Consider the following 27,265-nt stretch of genomic DNA (forward strand, 5'->3'; position numbering starts at 1 on the left):
CGTTGATTGCATCAGGTCTACCCATTTTCAGCAAACCTCTGAAACCTTCTCAAAATCTAAAAAAGACCCCTACCATTACCTTGTTGTCGTAATGTTTGCGATTTACAATTTCGTTTTCTCTTCTATCACTCACTTTGCTGATTAGCTACTTCAGTGGATGTACCTTCTACTACTGAGTTTTGCGTTTGTCTGACAGCTTCTGTAAATGTTTGCTCTTGACTGCAAGTCTCTGGATCGGAGTGTCTGCTAAATGATGACCAACAGTCACAGAGATGTGGCGCTACAGTCTCAGCAGTGTTGTTAGTAAAAGGCCTTGTGTTTCAGGAACCTGTCAGTGTTCAGCACCCCAGGCATCACCAGGAAGCCCTCCAGAGCCAGCAGGATGTTCACCCTGTCAGCCAAATCCCCTCCACCCAAGGTGCCCCAGCCAGAGAGGCTTGACGAAGTCTACGAGGCTCTGAAGAGAGGCCTGCAGTGAGTGTACACATTCACACAGACCCAGAACAAGACATCTGCACCAAACAGCACTAACATGCAGGTCATTGAAATGCCGTGTCTGTCCGTCTCAGGTCCTACCTGCAGGTGCATCAGATAGAGCTGGACGGCCTGAGCAGACAGATGAGGGAGTCCAAGAGAAACTCTCGTCTGGTGAGTGTCAACATGTCTTCAGTCAGCTTTTGTAAAGGGGCCTGTGTTACTTTGTAAGGGGTTTTACTGGATGGATTGATGACTTGAATGTGTTCCTCTTCAGGGCTTTCTCTATGAGCTGGATAAGGTAAGTTTAACCCTATCCTACATGATGCATCCACTAGCAACGTGTAATGTTAATAGGGAAACACGTGTTGGTCTTCTAAAACAACCATACCACCATTGGTCTGAAATGTAATTTCCAATATTTCACTTAGAGAATGAAGGTTAGCTGAATGTTGATTCCTTGTGTTTCTTCCAACAGCAAGTGAAAGTGATTGAGAGGTTTATGCGACGGCTTGAGTTCCATCTAAGCAAGGTGAGTTGTGTGTGTTAGAAAATGTTAAAACGACTGTGTGATTTAAGGTTATCTTTGGTGCGTTCGATGGGAATAGATGTAGAAAGGTGTGTGTGCTATGCACTAACTATGTACAGTATGTGTCATTCAAACAAGTATCCACTTAATTCCCTCTTAAAGAGTGTCAGAAGCCTCCCGCCCACTGCAGCAGGGCTAGCAGACACACAGGTCAGGGATTAGGTGAGGGTGCAACCAGTATTTCTAATGAGGTCTGAATGTTCAGTGAGCGTCATTTGTCCCTACTCGTTGCTAAGTCACAATTCATGCTACAGTGGTGTGCTTTTATGTCCCTTTTTTTTTTCATTTCTTAAAATGATAGGCAGTTGTTGACACACACAGCATGCCTTGATGTGAAATGATGGTGACGTAAAAGCAGATAGGCAGTTGTTGACACACACCGCATGTCTGGATGTGGTTCACTGGCTGGGAAGGCTTCAGACTATTGTCTCACATTCCTCATTTGCTTTCGGAGCATTTAAACCTCTGTGGGAGAGCAGGACCCCGGCCATACTGTTAACCTGACACAGATGCTGTTACACTGTTACACCATGTCCTCCTCCACGTCCTCCTCCTCCATGTTGGATGTGTAATTAGTGTTTAATGTGCAGTGAGCTCCTTGGGGGCTCCCTTTTCTCCTAGGGGTCAAATGTCATGACCCATTACCAGGGAAACATGAGCAGAGGGTTTATTTTTATTTTGAAAGTAAACTTAACCGCCTGTTGACCTGTCATTCCTCTCCCTGGTGAAATGGTTTGGCTTTTTATCCATCCAGAAGGAAATGCCAAGGATTGGTTATTTCCTTGATGGTCATGAGTGCCTCAGGGCTTGTAGGGGGATGTGTTGGGTCCATGGGACTCCGGTTTATCTGTTCAATAAAGGTGGTAACTGACACCAATAACATAAAAGCAGATGTTCTTGTTTAGATGCTCCTGAACAGATTAGATTAGATTCAACTTTATTGCAATTGAACAATAGAAGTACAGAACAACGAAATGCAGTCTGCATCTAACCAGAATTGTGAAAAATGTATAAGTATTGAGTATATGTAAGTACAATTGGAATGTATAGATTTGCAATTAATGCAAATGCATTACATATGGCAATTCTATATGTGTGGAATGGAAAGGGAAAATGTATATTAAGTATAATGTATGTACAAGTAAGGTAAAAAGTTGTGGCAATTCTCAATGGCATTCTAAATTAAATTTGCAATCGAGGCAAATTGATGGGATAGCAGCAGTGAGGTTCCTGAGGTAGACTTGTTTGTAACAATTGAAAATGTACAGTGACCGTTCTAAATGTGCAAAGAAGGCAATCCTTTGGTGCAAGTTTAAGTTTAAGATACATGTCGGCATGTGCAGGAATAGCAATGATACATAAACTGAAAGTGGCGGAGTCCAGTAGTACAGAGGGTGTGTATGGTTAGTGATGGAAAGTCACAGAGTTCAGCAGGGTTACAGCAGATGGAAAGTTACTGTTCCTGAGCCGGCTGGTGCGAGAACGGAGAGACCTGTACCGCCTGCCTGATGGGAGGAGGGCAAACAGTTTGTGTGGCCTGGATGTAATTGGTCCCTGGTGATGCCGCACACCCAACACAGACACTGCTTGCGTTGGAGGTCTTCGATGGCTGGGAGCTGGGCACCCGTGATGTGCTGGGTGGTTTTCACCACTCATTGCAGGGCCTTCCAGTCAGCTAAGGAGCAACCACCAAACCACACTGTGGCGCAGTTAGTCAGAATGCTCTCGATTGTGCAGCAGTAAAAGTTCACAAGGATCTTGGAGGACATACGGGCCTTCTTCAGCCTCCTCAAGAAGTACAGGCGCTGCCGTGCCTTTTTGACCAGTGCTGAGGTGTTGAGGGACAAGGAAAGGTCCTTGGGGGATGTGGACACCCAGGATTTAGAAACTGGCTACACGCTCCAGCTCAGTGCCATCGATGAGAACAGGGGCGTGACTGCAGCCCTTAGATTTCCTGTAATCCACAATGAGCTCCTTGGTTTTCTTTGCGTTGAGGGCCAGGTTGTTGTCAGTGCACCATGCCACCAGGCGCTTGACCTCCTCCCTGTAGGCTGACTCGTCATTGTCACTGATCAGGCCTACCACCGTGGTGTCATGTTGGAACTGTGTACAGGAACACAGTCATGGGTGAAGAGGGAGTACAGGAGGGGGCTCAGCATGCAGCCGTTTGGAACACCAGTGTTCAGGATCAGGATGGAGGAGGTGAAGTTGTCTGTACCTGAGGTCAGTTGGTTAGGAAGTCCAAAGTCCACTTACAGAGAGAGGAAGGCTGATCCCCAGGTCATGGGTCCCTAGGTCACAGGCCCTCCCTCGTCAGCCTGGAGCAGTTGCGGAGTGATTGAGAGGAATCCTGCCTGTCCTGCTGAGACAGAGCCATTTCTGACTGCTCAGTCAGCGGTAGTAACCACCTCCAGATGGACTGGGCTGGGATGGGATGGGCTGGGATGGACTGGGGCATCAATCTGGCTGTTCTTCACTGTAGTTGTCGTCTAGCCAGCCCACTCTCCCTCTGCCGTAAAACTTTAAAGAGATGCATTCTGTTTATTTCTCCTCCATTTCCCCCCTGGGAAGCGGCAGCGTCTCTGTGGCCAGGCCGGTCTGTGTACATGTGTGCATGTTTATATTGTGGGTGGGTGGGGCTGCAGTATCTGGGCCTCTGTATGTAAAGTCCCAGGACCTTTCCACAGTGCAGTCATCTACTGTTTGTAATCCTTCAGGCTGCTCTGCATTGCAGAGGATTTGGCCGCTCCCCCCTCTGTACCCTGCATAGTCTCACAGGGGGGAGCACTCTGCTTTAATCATCAGATCTCAGTGGAGAAGTATTTAGAGAATGACCTGGTACACGTCCACAGACAGGTCCTGTTAAACTTCAGCTATGTAAGGTATGACTTCTTGTTTCTACACCGAGTGTAGCTTTATTGCAGTTTGACCTTTTGATGCAGGCCTGGCCATTACTTTTGTACATGTTATGCATTCAGTAGGCACGTATTCGGACCGTCTTACAGTAAGTGCATACATTTTAAGAATGACCAGGCAGACATTCAGAAGAGCTTCAGTAGGTTGTGGTGTGGTAGTAATGGTTTTGGGCTGCCGACAGTGCATTGACTGAGGTTTAGTTGGGTACGTCACAATGATCCTGTGTCTACCTGAATCCTAGAAATCCACATTAGGACACTATGCCCCAGTGACCATGTTTTTTATGGGATGCCTGTTTGCTTCAGAGTTTAAAGCTTTTATGTGAATTTCATGTTTTAAGATGTATAAGCAGACATAGAAGAGAGGCCTGTTCTGGTACATGTGCAGATCAAATACACCCCTTGAAGGCCAATTCAAGATGTTTACATCTCCAAATAGTTCTGAAGATTTCTCAGACAGCCTTTGTCGTGTACAGGACTGGCATATTCGCCCCTCCACCATAATCTGTCTGTTTGGACTGAATATTGATTTCAGGGTACTCCCTGTTAAACACTATTTTATAGCCAATAATACAGGGTGTCTTGGTTACCGTCCGTTAAGAGGGAGGGGAGTGTTACATTCCAGTCTTCATACTGAGACAGTGTTCAGAGTGGATCATCAGGAATGCAGGTGCAGAGTGCTCTCCTACAGAGTGGTGGGGAAGTGGACCAAAGTGGTCAGTTCAACTGTTCATCAGTAAACATGACAGAAGTGGTTAGAAAGTGAAGACTCACTGCTACTACAATGAAGGTTGAAGCCCCTCTCGCTCGAACCGCATCTCCTTTTTAGTCGCTGCAGTGAATGGAGCTCTCCTGATAGTGGTCTGTTAACTAATTCATTCAGGCTGGTGTGTGAGCCGCAGCTCAGTGGGTCCACGGAGGCTCAAAGTGGGCCAGACATTCTGGGGCACTCACTGTGGTGAATGGGGATGGGGGGTCTAAAAGGTGGATAAAGAGCAGCAGATAGCGGGGCATCTTTTCATGAATGAGGCACTGCATTAAAGCAATGTGCACTGATTCAGAAAACCAGGACAAAGTCAAAACACAATAACACACTTCTCCTGTGACCTGAAAATTAAACGTGATGTTCTGGAAAAGGTGAATGAAAGTTTAATATCTGAGAGTGGGCTTCTATATAATCTGATGGGACAAGCAGATGGTAGTTTTTTAGGCATCTACTGTATCGGTTTTAGGCTGTCAGAGTTTGTGTGCGTAGGGATGTTCGTACATCCTGTGTCTTGTAACCTCTAATGGCTTAGGGTTCAGAAGCTGTTTTCTGCTGACGGAGTGATATGTCTTTGCAGTACGTATGTGTGATGTGCAGTAGAATGTCACCACCTGTTATTCCATGTGGAAATAAATAGAATGGTATTATTGAAACAGATTCATGAAGAAAGCGTTAGGTTGGGTTGTTGAAGAACATAAAAATATAACAAAAGTATAATAGAAGCATTACTGTGTAATCACTTCAACTGACCCATGGACGAGTATTGTGTTTTTGTCCTCAGATTGACGAGCTGTATGAGGCTTATTGCATGCAGCGCCGGCTGAGGGACGGGGCCAATAAGATGGTGAAGGCCTACACCGTTTCCCAGGGCAGCCGCGAGGCCAGAGAGAGCCTGTCTGAGGCCAACAAAGGCTACAGAGAGTACACAGAGGTGAGGGGTGGAGCAGCAGGGGGAGGGGTGGAAGGTAAGGCCGGGTGCAAGGATTGAGATGAGATCCGCGGGAAGTCGTGGACAGAGTCACCGTCCTGAAATAGAGCTCGAAGCTTGCATGGGCAACCTGACAAGGAACGGGTGCTCTACTTATTTGATCCCTCACTGATATTCGTGCAATGATTGTAGCGTTGACCTGTAAGATTTTTCCATGACGTTCTCTTTTTCGCTTTTTGCAGAACATGTGCATGTTGGAGAGCGAGCTGGAAAACCAGCTGGGGGAATTTCATGTGAAGATGAAGGGTGGGTACATTTTTGTCATTACTCATCCTGTTTCCTGTCTGCGGTGACTCCGGTATGTGGGGTAGTTTCCTGTCTGCCGTGACTCCGGTATGTGGGGTAATTTCATGCCTGCCGTGACTCCGGTATGTGGGGTAGTTTCCTGTCTGCGGTGACTCCGGTATGTGGGGTAGTTTCCTGTCTGCGGTGACTCCGGTATGTGGGGTAGTTTCCTGTCTGCGGTGACTCCGGTATGTGGGGTAGTTTCCTGTCTGCGGTGACTCCGGTGTGTGGGGTAGTTTCCTGTCTGCCGTGACTCCGGTGTGTGGGGTAGTTTCCTGCCTGCCGTGACTCCGGTGTGTGGGGTAGTTTTCTGTCTGCCGTGACTCCGGTGTGTGGGGTAGTTTCCTGTCTGCCGTGACTCCGGTGTGTGGGGTAGTTTAATGCCTGCCGTGACTCCGGTGTGTGGGGTAGTTTCCTGCCTGCCGTGACTCCGGTGTGTGGGTTAGTTTCCTGTCTGCCGTGACTCCGGTGTGTGGGGTAGTTTCCTGTCTGCCGTGACTCCGGTGTGTGGGGTAGTTTCCTGTCTGCCGTGACTCCGGTGTGTGGGGTAGTTTCCTGTCTGCCGTGACTCCGGTGTGTGGGGTAGTTTCCTGCCTGCCGTGACTCCGGTGTGTGGGGTAGTTTCCTGTCTGCCGTGACTCCGGTGTGTGGGGTAGTTTCCTGTCTGCCGTGACTCCGGTGTGTGGGGTAGTTTCCTGTCTGCCGTGACTCCGGTGTGTGGGGTAGTTTCCTGTCTGCCGTGACTCCGGTGTGTGGGGTAGTTTCCTATCAGTCTGTTTCAGTCAAAGTTAGTTTGCATGTCTTTGTTTGTGTTGCAGGTCTAGCAGGGTTCGCACGCCTCTGTGCTGGGGACACGTATGAGGTGAGTTCTCTCTCTTCCCTCCACTCCTTCTCTTGATGCAGCACTAGTCTCTGCTGCGCGTGGCTGTCTTGATGTGAGGGAGTGATTGTGTGACAGCCTTATAAGGCTGTCAGACGCCAGGAGGAGGGGAATTCGAAAAGGGAAAGGGTGAATATGACCGCAGTGCCTCAATCTGTTTCACTTGCATAGATTTAGAGATTTGATGACATAATTTCTCTCCCTGGGGGAGGGCAACTAAAGACAGATCCTCTAGAACATAGCTTAGCTATAGATCCAACGCAAATGACTTGGGAAAACAGAAATCTGTGAAAACCAAGATATAGTCCTGGTTTGTATCCATGTTGAACCAGACTTAACCACAATCCCTGACTCTTCAGATCTTCATGAAGTATGGTCGACAGCGCTGGAAGCTGCGGGGTAGGATTGAGATCAACAGCAAGCAGGTGTGGGACAGCGAAGATATGGTCTTCCTGCCTCTCATCACAGAGTTTCTGTCAATAAAGGTACCAATCAGCAAATCCTGGTAGAACCACTGTACAGATTCACAAGTGCACAGTGCCACACAAACATGCCGTTTATCATTCGGCCTCACCTTGTCCAGGTCTGTGTGGTAAGCCTGGCGCTAACAGACGCAACAGATGGTTGAGATGAGAACAGGATCAACCTTTTTTTATTTGTCCCTCAGTGGTTCGGTTACTTTACCCAATGTCACAGGATCAGACAGTTAATGGGGAGTCAGAAGACTTAGAGGGGGAATGTGGGGGGAAAAAATAACAAAGGCAATATTAGGTCAGTTGAAGACACCAGCATAACATTTTGAAGATGGGACTAGTCCAGAAGACCAACTGTAATACCTGAGTCAGGCAGAGAGCTGAGGTCCTGTTGGCAGCCCTGCCAGACAGGCCTCTGTAAAACAGAGCAGCCTGGCGTCTGGCCCAGAAATAAACCTTTAGGAACAATTTGTGAGAATATAAGTATATAATAAGTATAAATTGATTGTATATTATACATGAAAAGCAGCTGTTGGTTTGACTGAGTGCTGTGCTCAAATCCCTTATATTGCTCGGTCTTACGCTGTGGTTTCGTAGGTGACCGAACTGAAGAGCCTTGCTAACCACGTGGTGGTGGGAAGCGTGTCGTGTGAGACCAAGGACCTGTTTGCTGCTCTACCCCGGACGGTGGCCGTGGATATCAATGACCTGGGGACCATCAAACTGAGCCTGGAAGTTACCTGGAAGTGAGTGGCCAGCCCCCTGTGCTGAACTGATTTGAATACTGTGACAGCCGTTAAGTGGGACCGGTGAAGGAAATGGTGACGGAGTTACGGCTGAAATAATAAATTCCTGAAATATTGATTGAATGCCCAGCTGGTGGCCACTACCAAACAAGACAATAAAACCCAAGTAAAACGGCACGTGTGCTGACAGTATGTAGTGAGGTTCTTCCTCTCGGTGTGTTCCGTGCGACGGATCCTTGGCTGCCCGTTGGTTGTTCGGTATGGTCTTCTCTCTTCACATCGTAGCTCCGTGACATTCCAGAATACAAGAGCACCTGTCGATTATCAAAGGCTGTGGCATGTCCCCCCAGTTGCCGTTTGACCGCAGAAGGTATCAGTGTTTGGTTTAGTACATATGTGTGTTGATCTTGTATTCCGTTTCTGTGCCCTTTTCATCAGCCCCTTTGACAAAGACGACCAAGCCTCGGCTGCCAGCACCGTCAACAAACCCCCGACAGTCAACAAACGCTTCTCCACCTACAACCAGAGTCCCCCCGACACCCCATCGCTACGGGAACAGGCCTTCTATGTGAGTACCCTGAACACTGTCCTCTCCCTTTATTTCACGACGCTGAATGACGGCCCTGCTGGTCATATCCCGCCACGGTACCGGCCGTCCGCTGCCATGGTCTCATACCGACGCCTCAGGCAGTTTGATCGATGCTGGGTCCCTCTAAGGGAGGAGCCCTTAAGGAGCTGTCTCAGCATTAGATGATTGTGTTTGTTAGCGTGCGGAGCCTGGCCAGTCCTGCCAGTCCGTCCTGTGTCTGCTTCACTTAGCCTTATCTGTCTCCTCCCTGGTGACTCACTGATAGCCTGCTGCCAGGTTAATCTGCTGCCATGAATCCAGGGCAGGTTCTGTTTTCTGTAACCCAACAGGTTGTCTGTCGGCAGGCTGTTGTTGTGCCGCTAACATTAGTTAACATTACCCAACAGGAATCAGTGGTCTGTTTTTGTCGGTGGACAAGCCCAATACATCCAGCCCCTATTTGTCGTACTTCAGTGGTTTGATTGGGTTAGAAGCAGTGGTCTTGTAGAGAGACCGACTGTGTTGTCTAGACGTGTAGCAGAGGTCCGTTAGTGGTAGTTTCTCACGGTCCTCTCCTGCTTTACCTGCTGTGGTGAAGACCGCTCCGAGGAGCCTGTCGAGGAGCAGGATGCCCCCAAAACAGCGCTGGTCCCTGCTGGATGTGTTCCGTGACACTCTGGCTGAGAGACTGTCTAAGAGCTGCTCCTGCAGCGACGTCTCCTCGGTTCACCTCGGCTCTGCTAACTTGCAGACTGACGTAAGTGCTGCTGGCCCCTACAGAGAACTCTCTAGATCCCCCACTAATCTGTAGTTAGAGATGTGGTATTTGTGTGTTCTGGTGTCATTTGTAATGTAGATCCTCTGTAATGTTGGTCAATTAAAAAAATAAAAATCTGTACTTATAGTTTGCTGTTTTTCTTCCCTGCGGGGCTGAAAATAGGTTTTAGTAGTCTTCTCAATGACATGGAGAGCTGGGAAACGGTCGCAGCTTCTAGTTCACTATATTTGTTGTTATTGTCCCATAGAGGTAGGCCTGGATGCCCATTGAAGCAAAGGCCTGATAAATGAGAATTTAATTAAAGGGATCTTTCTGGGCCAGAGGCCAGGCTGCTATGCTCTGTAATAGAGGCCTGGCTGGCAGGCTACTAACAGGACCTCAGCACTCTGTCTGACTCCATTATTATTAAGTCTGTCTGCTGGGCTAGTTGCATCTCCAAAATGTCATGCTGGTGTCTATGTTTAACTCAAAATGGCCTTTGCTTTTCTTTCTAGAACATGCTAAGGAGGCAGGAGGACATTGAGAATGGCACAGCCTGGTCCAACTCCTCAGAGTCGTCAGACGATTCGTCCAGCCCCCAGCTCTCCCTGGGGCTCCGTCACGCCAACAAGAACCTGGTCCAGCCAGAGGTTCAAGTCGCCGCACCCTCCATTGAGATCTCCTTCACGCCTCGACACACTGCCACCTCCACCCCGACACGCTCAGTCAAACCGGAGGATGTGGACGACGAGACAACGGAACCAGACACTGGGACAGCCGCTAAAGAGGAGGACTCCGGGAAACAGGTGGTGCCTAATGGCCACGTCCGTTACTCACGCTCGCTCAGTCATATTAGTGAGAACAGCGCTGATGGCGTACTGGTGGACAGGTTCACTGGCGAGTCTGTGCAGCCCTCCGAGGTCACCTCCCTGCAGTCTGGGATCTCTATAACCGATATTGAGGTGGAGAGGGAGGAGTCAGCCCCAACCCCAGCGGAGACCAAGGCCACCCGAGAACTTTCTGCGACTCCCGTCCCAGCGACAGTGACTGTGGAGGAGAACCGGACGGAGAGCAGGCATTCTTCAATGTCTGTAGAGTCAGACACTGGACTAGAGGCTGTCCCTGAGGTGGAACTCCAGAGGACTGATACTGTGTTGCAGCAGGGTGCCTTTCTGGATCCCAGGCCAGACTCACCACCGCAGGCCCAGGGCACAGAGGACACGTACACTGCCCATAGGGTCCTGGTGGTGGAGGCCGAGAAGCCTGGAACTGTAGTAGAGGCCAGGCCCACAAAGGTGGAGGAGAACCAGGCTGTGGATAGTGGAGTTGGGGAAGCTCTAAGTGCAGTCGTCTGCTCCCTGGATGACTACAGGGGACAATTTCCTGAGTTACAGGTCCTGGAGCAGGAGCTCAGACTCCTGGAAAACACATTAACAGTGAGTGGCATGTGTGTGCGCGTGACTCAAGTATTCGTTTTGTACCTGAAATCACCACTTCATAAAAGTGTGGGGGGAGGGGGGGGGGGAGGCGGGGGGGTGGTTGCTGGGAGCTGACTAGATTTGATCGTCCCAGAATGCCTCAGTTCCTGTGTGGTCAGGGATCAGGGTGTGGAACTTCCTGCTGCTCAGCTCAGTCCGAATGTTTCCACAACGTTGGGAGATGTTATGTTGTCGCCAGGCAGCTGTCTGCCTGCTACACAAATGCACACCCACACCCATCCTAGCGGTCACACTGATAAACATCAAAACCGTTACGTTGATATGTGACTCATAGGGGCAGCAGATGGTCCAGTCTTTAGAGGGTTGGGAAGGTAACAGAATACTAGCTGGTTGAAATCACAGCCAACAGAAATCTGTTGTTGTGCAAAGCACTTAACCCTGAGTCCTGTACGGAACCCTGGATAAGTGTCTGTTGAATTATTAAAATGTACATGTGAACATTTACTTTGATAGGAAACCTTAAACCTGATTTTCTGATATTCTTAATTTCACCATGTCATCATTTGTTTCCAGACACCTCCAAATAATCCTTTTCCAAATACAGGAGGTATCCTCAAATTCAGTACATATATGGCATTGAAGTGGATTGCTGGAAAGAAAGAAGTGTGTGTGTGTGTGTGTGTGTGTGTGCTGTATGAGTATGCCTGCATGTGTGTGTCTCTTTGTAACAAGTGTGTTGGTGTGTGTGCTGAAGGGCCGTACCCGCAGTCGGTCGTCCAGTGTGAAGAGTCTGACGGTGGAGACCGCTCTGGGGAGCTTTGACTTCCTCAACACCTCAGACCTAGAGGAGGAGGACGAAGCGGAAGACGAGAAGAAGAGTGTAACAGACAGGTCTGGCTCTTTAAAATGGTCTCCCTCCCTAGTTGTTGTTTTTTTTTATCACTCTCAGTTTTAGATGAGAAGTATAAGCAGGTAGAGCTAGTTGTTTCCATGTGGTCAGATACTGCCATCTAGTGGAGAGCTCCCACAATACACCATTGATTCTGAACGTAAGAGTACACTTTTGATCTGAATGTTTGAATTTCATAAATAGTTGCATTATTTTAATGTATGCAAATGAGAAAGTTTGATGTTCTTCCTTCTTTTAATGGTCTAACAGAAATACTTTGGTTATGTGACGTTGCCCCTCTTATGTAAAACGTAATCAGCTGGAGCTGTAAAAAAAAAAACTAATATTGCAGTCATCTGACATCAAGATGAGCGGTGTTGCACAAAACAAAGCCAACAGTATCTTCTCTAACAAATGAGATTATTAAAAGCAATGATGAATGTAATAAATGTGCTCTTCACCAGAGGTACATTTGGGAATATTGTAAAACCTTAGTGGAATTGTATTACATTGCCCTTGCACTGTCAATGAGGCACAGTGCATTCTGGGTATGCTTTTTAGGAGGGAATGAGAGTTAATTGGGCATTTTCTGAAATTGTGAATAATAAGCAGAACATTAGAAATCTTTTCTGTTTTTGTAATATTGTATGTTACAAAATGTTGTGATCATGACCTTAACACTTGTGTGGCTGCAGCATGACACAAAACAAGAATGGTCAACAGTCAGTGAATCAAGGAAGCATTCATACGATCCTTCATTCACTGACCAATGAGGTTTCTCCTCCTCTCTGTGATATATCTACTTATTACACCTGTGTTCTGGCTATTGCCCAACCCACTGGTTTCCAGGACCAATCAGATGGTTTGTTTCTGTGATCGTAACCTAACGTAGCAGGTGTAAAAGAAACAAGTGAAACTTGATCCCCACAAAATGGTTTTGACTATAGGTGAAAAATAAATATAATACTGTTCTCTTCGCTCTTCAACCAGTAAATTTAAAGTTAAAGTGGAGTGTCGCTCTGTTAACATCACAAAATGGAAGTTGCATCACAGGCTGTCTTTCAGTTTCTCCTGAAAACCTGGACTTCTGCTTGTTAGTAACCCTGCTTTGGGTGTTATTTGGAAGATGTAAACTGCAGAGATCCAAACTAATGTCCATGGGAATGTTATATTGTTTGGCTAGCCTGTGAAATTTCCCAGCACATAACCTGTTCTCTTTTGCGGTTGTTTTCTTCAGTGAGCGCCACAGCGCCCCTGGCAGGCCATCAGAGGAGAGTGCAGGTGAGGATGAGGGATGTGAGGAGCGAGGCTGGGAGTCCCCCTCCACTGGGCCTATGAGCACAGGCTGCCGTGCTCTGGATCAAACCCTAGTGGTCCATCTAGAGAACTGCAGTGCACAACTACTGGTGAGGAACATGACACTCATTAAATAGTAATTACATGATTTTAAATATCTTTAATTAAAAATAAATGTTGATGTGAATTTCATTATTTTAATGGTTATTTCTAAGAAACCAACCTTTATAACAAACACCAAACTGTGTTTTAAGTACTTTATTGGAATACTTCTCAAGTTTCTTTTCACCAAATATATTTCAAATGAACTGACATAGCTTGCTGTAAAAATTTAACAAAAGGCTAGTTATCATACACACTTCTTTAAATGTTCTAACTAAATGTTAAATCAGTTAAGTACTCAAGTACTCAGTTTTCTCTAATTTACAGTGAAAATCACCCCACTACTGTTTTGGTAAACCACTGAGAAATAGGGCTTGTCATATGCTACTCTGATCTTGTGCTGAGCTGCCTACAAGGCAAACAGAGAAACAGATCCCAGTTACAAAGTACATTTGTACAGTTTTCTTATGAAGACATCTGTGGTCATACCGAATCCTCTCATGTTGGTGCTGTGTTCTATGCAGAGGCTGGGAACCTTTGGGCCTCTGCGTTGTGGGGAGATGTATGCTCTGGACCGACTTCTCCGGGAGACCCGTGTCCTTGAGCTCATCAGACGTGTGACCAAGGAGGCCCCTGGAACCATCACTCAGCCTGATGAAGGTGACTGGCTCACTGGAGAGAAGAGCATGACTAATGTGATTGTGGATTGAATGACTTATCTGTTTTCTTACTTCAACTCTCTCTCTGTCCTGCTGGAGTAGTGGTTCCCCAGTTAGAACAGTGCCAAGGGGCAACATCGCTGTGGCGGCAGTGTGCATACAATGGCAGCGTGTACATCACTTCCACAGAGGCTTTCCTCACAACTCTGGTGGAGGCTTATACCAACAAACTGCCTGAGAGAGGAGCTAGCCTGGCAGACATAGGTGAGGGGTTGATGTTGTGTTTCTGGGTGTCTCTCTAATGCTCAATAAACTGGGCGGTTTGAGCCCTGAACCCTGATTGGTTGAAAGCGGAGTTACAACAGACTATACCAGGGGAATGACAAAAACACTGCACTTGCTACCTTGCTCCCAGAACATCCTCACCTCTAGTGGGTGTATATCAACACAGAGGAATACCTATGTGACTGGACAATCATTCAATAATGCATATCACCCACCTTGAGTCAGATTTGGTTTCTTGTTCTGCAATAAGGCATCCTTCAACATAGCTGCAAAGTATACCCAAGTAAAAAATACAATAAAAATAACCATTGTACCAATCCTCAAACTATGGTCATCCTACCAATCTTTGACATGTACAGGCTAAACCACTAAAAGGATATAAAATATAATGTAAAATAATTCCAACCAAATGTAAACCCAATGGATTTAGGCTTATTGTTTGTGTTGACTGATATGGTATTAGGAAATTCCTGAAAATGTCAGAGAAGATATGAGTGTATAATAATACAGTCCCATTTCCAAAAGAGTTGGGACACTATGTAAAATGGAAATAAAACCAGAATGCAAAGAATTGCAAAACATTTATACCCTATATTTAATTGAAAATAGTACAAAGACAACATATCGAAAGTTGAAACTGAAAAATGTTATTGTTCAGCTTCAACTTTATTTTCATTTAAGCATCTTTATTTTCATTTAAATATAGGGCTTAAATGATTTGTACAGCATTGCATTCTGTTTTCATTCTGTTCAGCATCCCAACATTTGTTGTAATTGACTGTGTAAAAAATTTATTGCTTTCCAGTGGGATTTTACCACAGTCCTTTTCTTGTCCTACCCTGGTTGTAAGCGTTTTAGTGGGAAAAATAGGTTCCTGAGATTCACATATTTAACTGAAAGGACAGGTTGAAGCTAACGACTCAAACCATTATAAACCTAGAGACAAATTCAGGAGTAAAATGATATAAGGTTTATTTGCCAACCGCTAAATAGCGAACATTAGGGTTTACTTGCTTAACCACCCTTTAAAGAACTAACATAGAAATGAAAGATGTTTTTTCATTAGGGATAGATTGGCGGGCTATCTATTTCTATACAATATCACAGATTGACAAATTAGAGGCTGGTTGAAAGTTGCGGCCTATCCTGTCATGTCTGACCCATGTCTCCCTGTCTAGTATTTTTGCGCCTGGTGGAGAGGATTCTGGAGAGGAAGCTGCCCAAGCGAGGCAGTGGGGCGGGAACACGCATGCTGACTCTGTTCCAGTTCTGGAGCTACCTGGAGGCGGAGGGAGTGAGCGAGCTGGACACACACATCACTGAACTGGCAGAGGAGGGTGAGTGTCCGTGAGACTATGGGTGTGAACGGGGCCTCCTTAACTGCTTGGAGTCTATGGGAATGAATGTGTTAATGTGTCGTCGGGCTTTAGACAGGGCCCCTGATCAATGTGTGAATGTGCTGCATTACAATGACTGCTAGCTTTGTGCTGCGGTTTCACCACACCCACTCTAACATCATCTCCTCATTCTGTTCTCTTGTACTCAATACCATTCTCCCTAATTCTCTTTCTTTTTTCCCCCTGCTTCTGTTATTTACATCTTTCTCCCACGGCACACTCTCGACCCTCTTCTTCCACCCCCCGACAGTGTGGCTGGTCGAGAGCCTGCAGTCAAAGGAGCAGGAGGTGCTGGTGAAGGCCCTGAAGAGGCCCCCAGAGAGCAGCCTGAAGAGGGAGGGCTTGCATGCCGTCAGCCTGCTGCTAAGGGACCCAAGGGGGAAGGTGTCTGCCTCAGCCAGTTCTCTGCTTCGGAGCCTAGCCGACCAACCACGCCATCGAGAAAGGGTGAGACCCACAGACACAATTTCAGGCCACACTAACTGTAGTTATTGTAAAATGCTCATATTAAAATGGCTCCAAATATGATGGATGCAGTAATCAGCCGTGTGTATTTGTATATATGTGTACATTTATATTTAGTTTTTGTTTTCCCCCCAAGGCTCTGGTAAGCTGTCTGGAGCTCCTGGAGAACGAGAGCTTGGAGACAAGAGTGTGTGGCTGTAAGGCACTCGCGTGTCTGAAGGTCAGTTTTACTAGTTAGTCACAGCACTTGAACAATCTCTCTGTCCTTCAATGCATAATCTACTGTTTGGAGACCGACTGTACATTTCTCTCCTCTGTGTTCTGCAGGCCAAAGAAAGCATTGACCAGTTAGTGTATCTCTGTCGATCAGACAAGGAGGATGTAAGGGACGCAGCCAAACAAGCTCTGCTTGTGCTTGGTGAGTAAAAAGATAAAAGCTAAATGTTTGATGTGAGGCTGGGTGAGCTCAAGGGTACATGGTGTTTTTTATGTCATGATAAAGGACTGAGGGAATAATTGAATACGATTTGTAAGAGGAAAAACTTGGTCCAATTGACGTTTTCTGTTCTACCCAGGTGAAGAGGGGAAGTTGGCCCACAGACATGTTGAGACGTCACTGCAGGAAGCAGTGCCACGCCTCTTTTCCCCTGGCAGCATGGCCAGCACCGCCTTCTAATGACACTACAATAGAACAATGATTACATCATGCCCATGTCAGCACACTGTCATAGAGCCAACATGATGACAAACATACATGAAATATACACTGTCGAAGAGGTTTCAATATACTCATGTACAAAAGACAGTGTTGTTACACATGTACTCACTAACAATGGGAAGACATCTACAGCTTGACATAGTCAGTGGACGGAACCTGCTTATTATAAACCTGTGTGAGATTAGGGAAGTACTCGTGGAGAGCAATTGAATTAAAGAAGAGACGAAGAGTGGGGGATATTACTGCCTTACTGTATGTTTTGGCCTTGTGGTGCTGCCTTTTGAATCATTTAGGCATAACTGGGATGATGAGTCGATTGAAGGACACAAGGACATGGAACAAGGTAGAAAGATGACATGTTGACCTTTTTTGGGTGGGGTGGGGGGGGGGGTGCACTTTTGATCTGCTGAATTTTTTGTGAAACTGTGTGGGTGTGTTTGTGTGTGTGTGAGACAGAAGTAAGTCATAGGGATGGAAGAAATTGGGTTAGGATGGTGGTGCAACAGTTCCACATTTTAAAACCACAGTTTGATGAGTGTTGCTATACTGGCCAGGCAGAGGAAGTCTGGAAAGAATACTGTTATTACAGTGCCATCATTCCCTTTATAATTTTATGCTTATGGAAAAATCTATATATTTTTTTCCCACTGGAAATGTATGTGTTATAATTGTATAGTAATTCAGTTGGCATTGTTGAAATAATCAAAGTGAATTCATGAGTGCCGATGCCTCTCTAAGTCATCATGCCCGTCTTGACTTGCATCTCTGGTGACCAACCTGAAGATTATTACTGCTGTATTTGTGGTAGAGTTTTTTTTTTTTATCATTACAAAATCAAACTGTGGAAACAACCAAACTACTTGTACTGGCTGCCTGCTGGGCACATAGTGTGTGAAGAGAACCTGCGTTTAATGTGTATTATATACTTTGCAGATTCATCCATTTTATTATATAGGACTTCAAAATAACAATGGCCAACTTAAAAAGCTTCTTCAATGTATAAGTGCCTCAAGTTACAGTGGAGATGAACAGTTAATGAAAGTAAGTATTTAAGAAAGAGATGCAGTGCTAATAGAAACACTGAAGAAGCTATATTTTACATTTGACTCATTGTTGCAGCATTACAATAAGTGATTTTCTTTTGATTTGTTTTTCTATAAAACTGTCTGGCAGATATCTTGCCTGATATCAAATGTAAAAGAAATATTAATAAAAAAAACTTTTAAAATTGTTTCATTTTGTTGTGAGATAAGGAGGTGATACATTATACATCTTTAAATAGAAAGGTTCAAATGAAACCTGACAAAAACATATTTATGAATATTGATACATTTTCACTACGATGTTAAGAGTCGTTAAAATGACCCATATGTGGTAAGAAATTCCATTAGCTGTTTGAAATTCTGAATATATTCACATCTAATTGTTAGGATAACCTCAAAATATGTATTAATGTATTCTGTATTTCAAAAGTAGCGCCCCACATGGACAATCCCCATAATTCAATGTTTACACCCACCCCTTCGCCACCGCCCCCCTTCACTTTGCACCGGCGCACTAACTTCACAAGGCCGCCATTTTGTGCGGAGCCTACTCTGCAAAAGCGGGAGAGGATTAAAACCGCCGGAGGAGAAGTGCGCCATTCTCAACCATCTCAGTCAGATTGAAGAACGTACTCCGGGCTTTCTGTCGAATTCAGCGAGGAGATAAACGACAAAGAGCAGGTAAAATAACAGTACTTTCCAGAAAAAGGGGGGAGTTTTGCAGGAGCTTTAATCGGCCTCTAGGTGTCACGATGGGGCTCCCGGTCCAGGCGGCAGACGGGGGGTGTTTGTCTCCCTCTATCGTTATTGAAAATTTAAAAAACATTTATAACCCAGAAGTTCAACGAAATGTCGCAATAACGACTCTTTTTATAACTATTTTAGTTGGCTTTTCGGTTAGGATTGATCATTTTAGACTTCAACGTGGTGGTTTAGTGCTTAGGCCAGGCGTCCATTTTCTTTTTCTTTGTTTCCTGTCTTTTTTACCCTGTGTCGAGGTGGAAACTCGCGGCTGTGTATGAAGTCTGTGCGCGCCAGATTGTAGCCAAGAACACGGAATTTGGTGAATCACATAACTAAGCTTTTATTACACACACACAACACACAAACGTGTTAGTTTGCACGGTTACGTACCAAAGTTTTCCGCTGGCTAAGCGACAACATCGAATTCAGCAAAACTGTTTGCTGTCAGTGTTTGCACCCCACCTAGCTAACGACGCGGCCTTCTGAAAAGCTATCTTAACTTTCATCGTCCTACGCTTGTTAGCTAATTACGCGCAGCTAATATTAAGTTGAACGTATCATAATCAACCTTAATAAATTGGTGTCAAAGTTTCGTTTTAAAACAATAAGTTCCAGAAATGAATATATATACTAACAAACATCCAGCGGAGGCCAGTCGTTAGCCATACTATACCTCTCAACATAAACGTCGTTAGCTTGCTCGATTAGCTTATTGCGCATAGCGAATTCAAACAAGGAAGATGCGTAAACGTGAAAGCTATGTTTGCGTTTTCAATAAAACTCACTCCGCTAACAATTTAACGCGCCTGTTAAGTAAATCTCTCTAAATGCCTACGCTTCCAGCTCACTGCAGTTCATGTTCCATCCAGTGTCCTCGATCTGATTCGAAGCATACCTTGAGCTACAACGACACTAGAATGGATAGAAACAGGGTAGAGCTCCCTCTACAACCCGGCTGGTAGTGGTACAAAAACATGACCAACCAGCAAACGTTATGACTTCTTGTCCACAATCAAAATGTTTTTCATGCCCATCGTTTAACCCCAGACAATTTTTTCTGCTTTTGATCAGTGGGGCACATCTCAAAGATTGGCTAATTTAGCTACTATGTGTATACGTGTACATTCATTGAATGCATCAAGTGTCCCATTTACACTCCTGCAGTCAGTTTATGTAGAGTCAACATTTTTGTCTTCCCCACAGGTTGAGTGTCATAGAACAGACAGGAGAGTTGAGTCAAAAAAATTCAGGAAGCCAAGCAGGTCTAGAAAAATGAAGTATTCCTATCTGGTGCAGGTAACAATTTAGGAAGCTTAGGAAGTGATGTTTGTCTGAGCTGTTGCTTGTCTGGTTCTAAACTGAGAACACATTTTGCCATTTTGGTCATGTTCTCAAATATCGTAAAACCTTTTAGATTTTATACAGTTTGGATATAAAAAATATTTCTGCCTTCATGAATAATGGATATATGTTGATGCTACATTGCTAGTCTGTGCTGATTAGTTTTGGGTGGGCTCTTGGGTATTGCAGATGGACGGAGGACCAACCAACATTGTGGTTGAGGCCAAGGACAGCATCTCCTATGAGGGTGAGGAGGTGGTGGCCGATCTGCTCCAGCAAGCAGCGGAGGGAGTGATAGACCAGCAGCCAGAGGAGGAGGCGGGACTGGATTCCCAGCAGCTGGTGGAGGGAGTCAATGTGGAGATGATGGTAATGGACTCCCTGGACCCAGCACTGCTGCAGATGAAGACAGAGGCGATGGATGCCCCTGTGGCCACAGCCCATGAGGCTACCGTCACCACAGTGGATGAAACCCAGATCATCACCCTGCAAGTGGTTAACATGGAGGAGCAGCAACTGGGAGGCCTCGGGGAGCTACAGCTGGTCCAGGTGCCTGTGTCTGCCGTGCCTGTCACCCAGGCCACCGTAGATGCTCTCCAGGGCTCTTTTGTGGACGCTACGGCAATGCCCAAAGACGGAGACCCTGTGATCTGTCACACCCTGCCCTTGCCAGAGGGCTTCCAGGTAAAAAAGGACTTGCACTTCACTTAGACATGAAACCACTCAGAGTTCATGTGTTTCTTCCCCATGGGTGTACTGTCGCGTTTGGAACCAATATTGCATGTCTACATGTACTAGCAACATAGAAACTTAAAATGGCATGACTGCTGCTTTAGGTTGTGAAGGTGGGTGCAAATGGCGAGGTAGAGACAGTGGAGCAGGATGAGCTTCACCACCAGGAGCAGCAGCCGGTACAGCCTGAGGAAGAAGAGGAGGAGGGGGAGGAGCTGCACTGCGAGCCCCTGGCAGAAGACCCACAATGGACCAAGGACCCAGACTACCAGCCTCCGGCCAAGAAGACCACCAAGAAGGCAAAGAAGAGCAAGCTGCGGTACAACACTGAAGGGGACAAGGACAACATGGACGTGTCTGTGTACGACTTCGAGGAGGAGCAGCAGGAGGGCATGCTATCAGAGGTCAATGCAGAGAAGGTGGTGGGCAACATGAAGCCCCCCAAACCCACCAAGATCAAGAAGAAGGGTGAGATTGCTGGGTCGTTTTGGTTGGCGGTGCATTTCTGTGGTGTGCTTTGTCTCTCTGCAAGTTTCTGACTCAAGGCCATTGGTTTCCAGGTGTTAAGAAAACATTCCAGTGTGAGCTGTGTAGCTACACCTGCCCCCGTCGCTCCAACCTGGACCGGCACATGAAGAGTCACACCGACGAGAGGCCTCACAAGTGCCACCTGTGTGGGAGGGCCTTCCGGACTGTCACCCTTCTGAGGAACCACCTCAACACGCACACAGGTATGGTGGCCTCTTGGTGGCGTTGACGGTCAGTCCTGTGGAATGTGTCCCGGTCATTTGATGTTCTTCGCTGTCTCCTCCTACAGGCACCAGACCGCACAAGTGCCAGGACTGTGACATGGCCTTTGTTACCAGCGGTGAGCTGGTCCGGCATCGTCGATACAAACACACCCACGAGAAGCCCTTCAAGTGCTCCATGTGTGACTATGCCAGCGTGGAGGTGAGCAAGCTGAAGCGCCACATCCGTTCCCACACGGGGGAGCGTCCGTTCCAGTGCAGTCTGTGCAGCTACGCCAGCAGGGACACCTACAAGCTGAAGAGGCACATGAGGACACACTCTGGTGAGCCACCAGCCCCACTGGCTGGACACCGTTCATGACCGGATCCTGGGACTTAATGTTTTCTGTAATGTTTTCCTGCTGTGTGTTTTCCAGGAGAGAAGCCGTACGAGTGCTACATCTGCCACGCCCGTTTCACCCAGAGCGGAACCATGAAGATGCACATCCTGCAGAAGCACACAGAGAACGTGGCCAAGTTCCACTGCCCTCACTGTGACACTGTCATCGCCCGCAAGAGTGACCTGGGTAAGACCCTTGAATCATCTGTTGGGTCCTACCACACAGCGTTCGCCATGACCGGGCCTGTCTAAGTGTGTACGGCTGGAGCCGCTGTCCGTGAGCTGGTGGTAACCCTCCCTTTCTTCGACAGGCGTCCACCTGCGTAAGCAGCACTCGTTCATTGAGCAGGGCAGGAAGTGTCGTTACTGTGACGCCTTGTTCCACGAGCGCTACGCTCTGATCCAGCACCAGAAGTCCCATAAGAACGAGAAGCGCTTCAAGTGTGACCAGTGTGACTACTGCTGCAGACAGGTGAGGGGCTCTAACCTGAGGCTCAGGGCAATGTAGACTGGAGTCCAGGTAGTCGGGGCTGGTGTGTTGGTGTCCGTGGATATCCACTCAGGACTCTGGGTCGGAATGATTCCATGCTGATTGATTTCCCGTTGGCGGGTTTTGTGTTCTTACATGTTCCTTGTCCTGGGTTGACTAGGAGCGACACATGTTGATGTTTTGTGTTCTTACATGTTCCTTGTCCTGGGTTGACTAGGAGCGACACATGTTGATGTTTTGTGTTCTTACATGTTCCTTGTCCTGGGTTGACTAGGAGCGACACATGTTGATGTTTTGTGTTCTTACATGTTCCTTGTCCTGGGTTGACTAGGAGCGACACATGTTGATGTTTTGTGTTCTTACATGTTCCTTGTCCTGGGTTGACTAGGAGCGACACATGTTGATGTTTTGTGTTCTTACATGTTCCTTGTCCTGGGTTGACTAGGAGCGACACATGTTGATGTTTTGTGTTCTTGCATGTTCCTTGTCCTGGGTTGACTAGGAGCGACACATGTTGATGTTTTGTGTTCTTACATGTTCCTTGTCCTGGGTTGACTAGGAGCGACACATGTTGATGTTTTGTGTTCTTACATGTTCCTTGTCCTGGGTTGACTAGGAGCGACACATGTTGATGCACAGGCGCACCCATACAGGGGAGAAGCCATACGCCTGCACCCAGTGTGAGAAGACCTTCCGGCAGAAGCAGCTCCTGGACATGCACTTCCGGCGCTACCATGACCCCACCTTTGTGCCTACTGCCTTTGTGTGCACCAAGTGTGGGAAGACCTTCACCCGCAGGGTACGACATTTTCTCAAACACACCACTAGGGAGAAGGGAGCCGTTAACCCCTTGCTTTCCACTCTTTAACATTTCCTTTCCTTCCGTAGAACACCATGGCCAGACATGCGGAGAACTGTAACGGGGATCCTGTGGAAGGAGAGAACGGAACACCAGCCAAGAAAGGACGAGGTGGGAGGAAGAAGAAGATGCGCTCCCGGAAGGATGATGATGACGATGAGGATGACAGTGGTGAGATGCTTTTTGTCGTGTGGTCAGGACCTTACCGGTCCTGATGTCACAGAGATGAGTAATGTCAGGGGAAAACTGGACCCAAACATGTCACAATATTTCAATATAACTTAAAACCACTTAAACTACTTCCAATCTGCATAAAATGTGTTTTCGTTTCCCATGACGTCTAGTTGAATCAAATTTATTTTCAGTGGTGTTTGCAAGACAGATTGCTGGTGAAAAATATTAGATTAGGGTATGTAGGCTGCTGTCTCGAACAACATTTTATATGCAATATACAGTGGAAAAATATACAATTAACATATTTAAGTCACTAACAATATTAATATATGCAGGTGAGGACGGTGGATGAGGCATCCACTGGGGCCCCAGTGGGATTTTAAAATAAATCTGTCCCAGAGCAAGGAAGTCAGCCTAGTGTTCCCCGGGTCATAGATAATACTTTAATTTTGCTTACTGAAGCACAAGCATTGGTTTTGTAGAGTTAAACAAAAGGATTTATTGAAAGTCCAATTGTTCTGTAAGCCTTATTTTCAAACACTTGATTAAAGCTCTGGTATCTACTGCCCCCTGGTGGACACCAGCGCCCCCCGAGGAGGGAGTGTCACAGCATCAGTGGTAAACACTAGTATGTGTATGCATGTACATATGTTTAACCCTCCATAAAGTATTATCTTAGTTGAATTTTACATTGGTATTAAAAAATATATATTTTACTCAATCTTGAGTAATCTTCCCACCCTTGCCTTTCAAGGACTAATTATTGCCGTAAGCTATTCAATTTACACTTCCTACTGGCTCTGAATTAATTTTATTTAGCTTGCTGGAACAACCTTAAACTATCTTAAGATTTATGTAGTTCTGGATTATGGCTCAGCGATGAAGTATTAAAACCTCCAGGTTTTACTATTTCAACAGAAAATCAAGTAACGATTGACCTGTGTCACTAAATCGTTGCTCAAAGAATCTGTAATGACTGCAGTTCCTGTTCGTTGTCATCCTGGTTATTTAACTGATGTTTATTTCACGTGTCCAATGGTGTTATTTTACATTGTAATTGCCTGTTAATTTTGTTAGAGCAGCCCAGGTGTTAACATTATCACATGGCATCGGGCAGCTTTTGAAGCCTGCTGCTGTCCACTGGATAGTATTGTTAGCAAGAAACCAAGTGCCCTTGTTTGAGCATTGCAATAGCCATTAGGTGTAGGTGAGTGTGCTATTCTGAACAGCTATGCATAACGTAATAGGAATCAATATTTATAGATTATTCAATTTGATATGCAATTCAAAGCACAATGAGCTATTTTGGAGGCTTAAGCTTCATTTCCAAATAATTTACCGTCTTTTTAATGTATCGTCTTTTATATTGTAGTCGGTAAATTCAGGAATATATTGTAATAATTGCAAAGAAAATGGGGGGGGGGGAAACAGTGGAAAGTCCAATATAGTGAATACTAATTAAATCCAATTGATTTAACAGTTTCCAGTTTGATCTTGATTATAATAAGATGTTGCAGTAGTCCAGTTTGACTGGCTGTTGCTCGTTGGGTTTCATTTGATTTGACTCTTCTTCCCTCCCAGAGGACAACATTGAACACGAACTGGATGATATTGATGAGGAGGATGAGGAAGCGGAGGCAGCATTGCTGGAGGAAGAGGAGGAAGATGAGGAGATGGAGTTGGACCAGGCTCCGCCAACCAAGCCTATCCCTGCACCCTTGGAGCCGCCCGTAAAAAGGAAACGTGGCAGACCCCCTAAGAACGCTCCCAAAGCCTCCCCACCTGCCAAAGTCAGCAAGGCTTCCCCCAAGGCCAAGTCTGCTGCAGGTCTGTAAACACTTGTCTTCTGTTTGGCTCCTGATGAAACACATTCTACTCTCATACACTGATATGCTGCACATAAAGGTGCTTCTGAAATCTGGAGTCTGATATTACATTAACATGTTAAGCTGAGCATGTTACTTAACTTTCAGAAAAGGTTTGCAGCTGCAAGTCCTTTGAGATAACTGATTGTCTAGATGCTAAGAGAGGAGCGCTGAAGATGTTATACCTCATGTTTTCAAAAAAGCACTGGCCAGTCTTACATGCTTTTTTGGAAAACCTTTAGATCATTATTATTATATGCTTTTTTGAAAACCTTTTAGAACATAAAATGTTTTATTGACTGACTCCTGGGGTTTGTTGTTCAGCATATGTTACCTGTGTCCTCAGCTGCAGCCATCATCCAGGTGGAGGATGAAAACACAGGGGCCATAGAGAACATCATAGTCAAGAAAGAGCCGGAGGCGGAGCAGGCTGCCGTGGAGGTGCTGGTGGAGCATTCAGAAGAGCCTGTGGTGGAGACCGTGGAGGTGCCTGTAGCAGAGGCTGCCCCCAACGGAGACCTCACCCCTGAGATGATCCTCAGCATGATGGACCGGTGATCCAGTCCACCAAGATGTCCCCTGGTCTCGGTTTTTCCCATCAAGGAGTCGTCGTCCCCCCTCTTCATGCCATCGACTGTCTTACAAACCACTTCGCTTTAAACTGTTGTTTTTCCTTTTATGTATATTTCTTTCCAAAGAAATCAGTGGTGTTTTTTTTTTTCTTTTCTTCATTTTGCTCCAAAATCCTCTTCCTTCCATATATTCACTAACTGTTTAATTTCCAACTGCGTCGTCTGCAGAAATGTATTCTTTTTCGGTGGGTTGGGATGGATTTGTCTAACAACGGATCCAATGTCTACTTCAATCTGCATGGGTGGGTGGTAGATGACGGTGGACACTTTGGGACTTCATTTAGTGGTACCCCCCCCCCCCCTCCCCCCCCTTAACACAACTGTCTTCAATCTGGTTGAGACCTTGACATGGAAACCGTGAGTGCCAATAATTGTGGGCTTTTAATGTAGTACCTCCCTCTGCTGTATACTAAAACTATGACTAGCCCGGCATGTCAAAGGACCTCCTTTCATGTTTTGAGATGTTTTATTTACTACATGTTCTATTTTACTTACCCTTCTCACATTATGTTTGTAGAGGCTTAGATTAACATGAAATTAACTATAATCAGCCCAGAGACAGTGACATCCATCCACAAAGCTTTTAAGACTGCGGTTATGTTGTACAAATGGTTGTCTTTGCTGGTTTTGCTTGTAAATACTTTTTATTTTAGTTTTATTACAAACCATTTTAATCTTTTTCTAGGGATTTAAACACCTTAAATGCTGGGGGAATGACACTTAACCATGGCCATTTGGAACGTAGGCTGTCTGTGGCTGTCTAATCTCTAATGTGGGAGCCGTTCCCCACTTTGAGAAGCATGTGGGGGTGGAAACTTCCACATCGGCGCTTTTTCTCCTGAATATCTGTAGCACCTTCATGAAGGTACAGGGGAGAATGATGTTATTCACTCTCCTTCCACCTTTCACCCCAAAGCAGATTTACTAACGTCTTGTTTTGACAGATTACCTGGGTATTTCTTTTAAGATAAGCTACAGAAATAAGTGATTTAAAATGCTCTTGTATTCTGAAAAGCTTTAGTCAAGGTTGGTCTAAAACTGTTAAGGTGTGAGGTATAAAATGTAATGATCTTCAGGTCCTAATTGTAAATTAGGAATGATTATTAAGGCAATGGTAATCTTGATTGAAGCACAATGTTTCTCCCAGCTCGCTGTTTATTTCTCCGACCCATTTTCTGTCTGCATAGTTTCATGGGACGTGTGTATAGGAGCAGCCAGTGGGCCTTGTGAAATTCTGATTAGGTCGTTCAAAAGGTGTAGGGAAGAATAGACCTACGAGGGAAGGATATTTTGTATAAAATTTGTTACTTGTTTAAGAGAAGAACTATGTCCTTTCTTTCACAACAAATCTAAATCGGATACATACAAACATGAAGTTTCCTCCTATATGTAATTGCATTTAAATTGCTTTCTGTTGAACTCTAAGAAGTCACGGTGGATGTTTTTTTTGTACCTGGCTGTATTGTGTGAACTTGATGATGTTGAACGTGTGTTATGGCTGGGTTGGGCTGAAGGATGTGTGAGGACTGCATTGCTGTACAGCTAATAAAACATGTTTGCCTAAAC

The 27,265-nt window shown here is 45.8% G+C and overlaps 2 protein-coding genes across 8 annotated transcripts in view; both read left to right on the forward strand.

Annotated features, from left to right (window-relative positions):
• Positions 1-17,922, forward strand: part of ripor1 (RHO family interacting cell polarization regulator 1) — a 71,660-nt gene extending 53,738 nt beyond the window's left edge. For all 4 annotated transcript variants that reach the window (XM_034288266.1, XM_010883869.4, XM_010883868.4 and 1 more), the window contains exons 3-22: positions 325-474; positions 570-648; positions 752-775; positions 953-1,006; positions 5,526-5,675; positions 5,915-5,978; positions 6,836-6,879; positions 7,257-7,382; positions 7,968-8,116; positions 8,555-8,684; positions 9,957-10,877; positions 11,635-11,771; positions 13,007-13,175; positions 13,692-13,827; positions 13,929-14,090; positions 15,290-15,448; positions 15,759-15,955; positions 16,110-16,193; positions 16,301-16,391; positions 16,549-17,922. In XM_034288266.1, the coding sequence (XP_034144157.1) occupies positions 325-474; positions 570-648; positions 752-775; positions 953-1,006; positions 5,526-5,675; positions 5,915-5,978; positions 6,836-6,879; positions 7,257-7,382; positions 7,968-8,116; positions 8,555-8,684; positions 9,957-10,877; positions 11,635-11,771; positions 13,007-13,175; positions 13,692-13,827; positions 13,929-14,090; positions 15,290-15,448; positions 15,759-15,955; positions 16,110-16,193; positions 16,301-16,391; positions 16,549-16,649 (3,127 nt within the window). In that variant the 3' untranslated portion in view covers positions 16,650-17,922. The remainder of the gene's footprint in view (positions 1-324; positions 475-569; positions 649-751; positions 776-952; positions 1,007-5,525; positions 5,676-5,914; positions 5,979-6,835; positions 6,880-7,256; positions 7,383-7,967; positions 8,117-8,554; positions 8,685-9,956; positions 10,878-11,634; positions 11,772-13,006; positions 13,176-13,691; positions 13,828-13,928; positions 14,091-15,289; positions 15,449-15,758; positions 15,956-16,109; positions 16,194-16,300; positions 16,392-16,548) is intronic.
• A 311-nt stretch (positions 17,923-18,233) lies between these two features.
• ctcf (CCCTC-binding factor (zinc finger protein)) lies at positions 18,234-27,264 on the forward strand. Of its 4 annotated transcripts, none has more exons than XM_010883862.4 (12): positions 18,234-18,415; positions 19,682-19,774; positions 20,009-20,503; positions 20,656-21,019; positions 21,112-21,282; positions 21,369-21,623; positions 21,717-21,866; positions 21,991-22,151; positions 22,786-22,968; positions 23,058-23,199; positions 24,784-25,029; positions 25,414-27,264. In XM_010883862.4, exons 2-12 carry the CDS (start codon positions 19,751-19,753, stop codon positions 25,623-25,625), a joined length of 2,403 nt encoding a protein of 800 aa, XP_010882164.2. In that variant the 5' UTR covers positions 18,234-18,415; positions 19,682-19,750; the 3' UTR covers positions 25,626-27,264. The 4 variants fall into 4 exon arrangements, with proteins under 4 accessions (XP_010882164.2, XP_010882165.2, XP_019912369.2 ...); XM_020056810.2 differs by lacking the exon at positions 18,234-18,415 and adding an exon at positions 18,496-18,797; XM_010883863.4 differs by lacking the exon at positions 19,682-19,774 and having other exon boundaries at positions 18,235-18,415.
• The last annotated feature ends 1 nt before the right edge of the window (position 27,265 follows it).

The sequence above is a fragment of the Esox lucius genome, chromosome 19 (assembly GCF_011004845.1).
Source record: "Esox lucius isolate fEsoLuc1 chromosome 19, fEsoLuc1.pri, whole genome shotgun sequence".
Taxonomy (NCBI): Eukaryota; Metazoa; Chordata; class Actinopteri; order Esociformes; family Esocidae; genus Esox; species Esox lucius.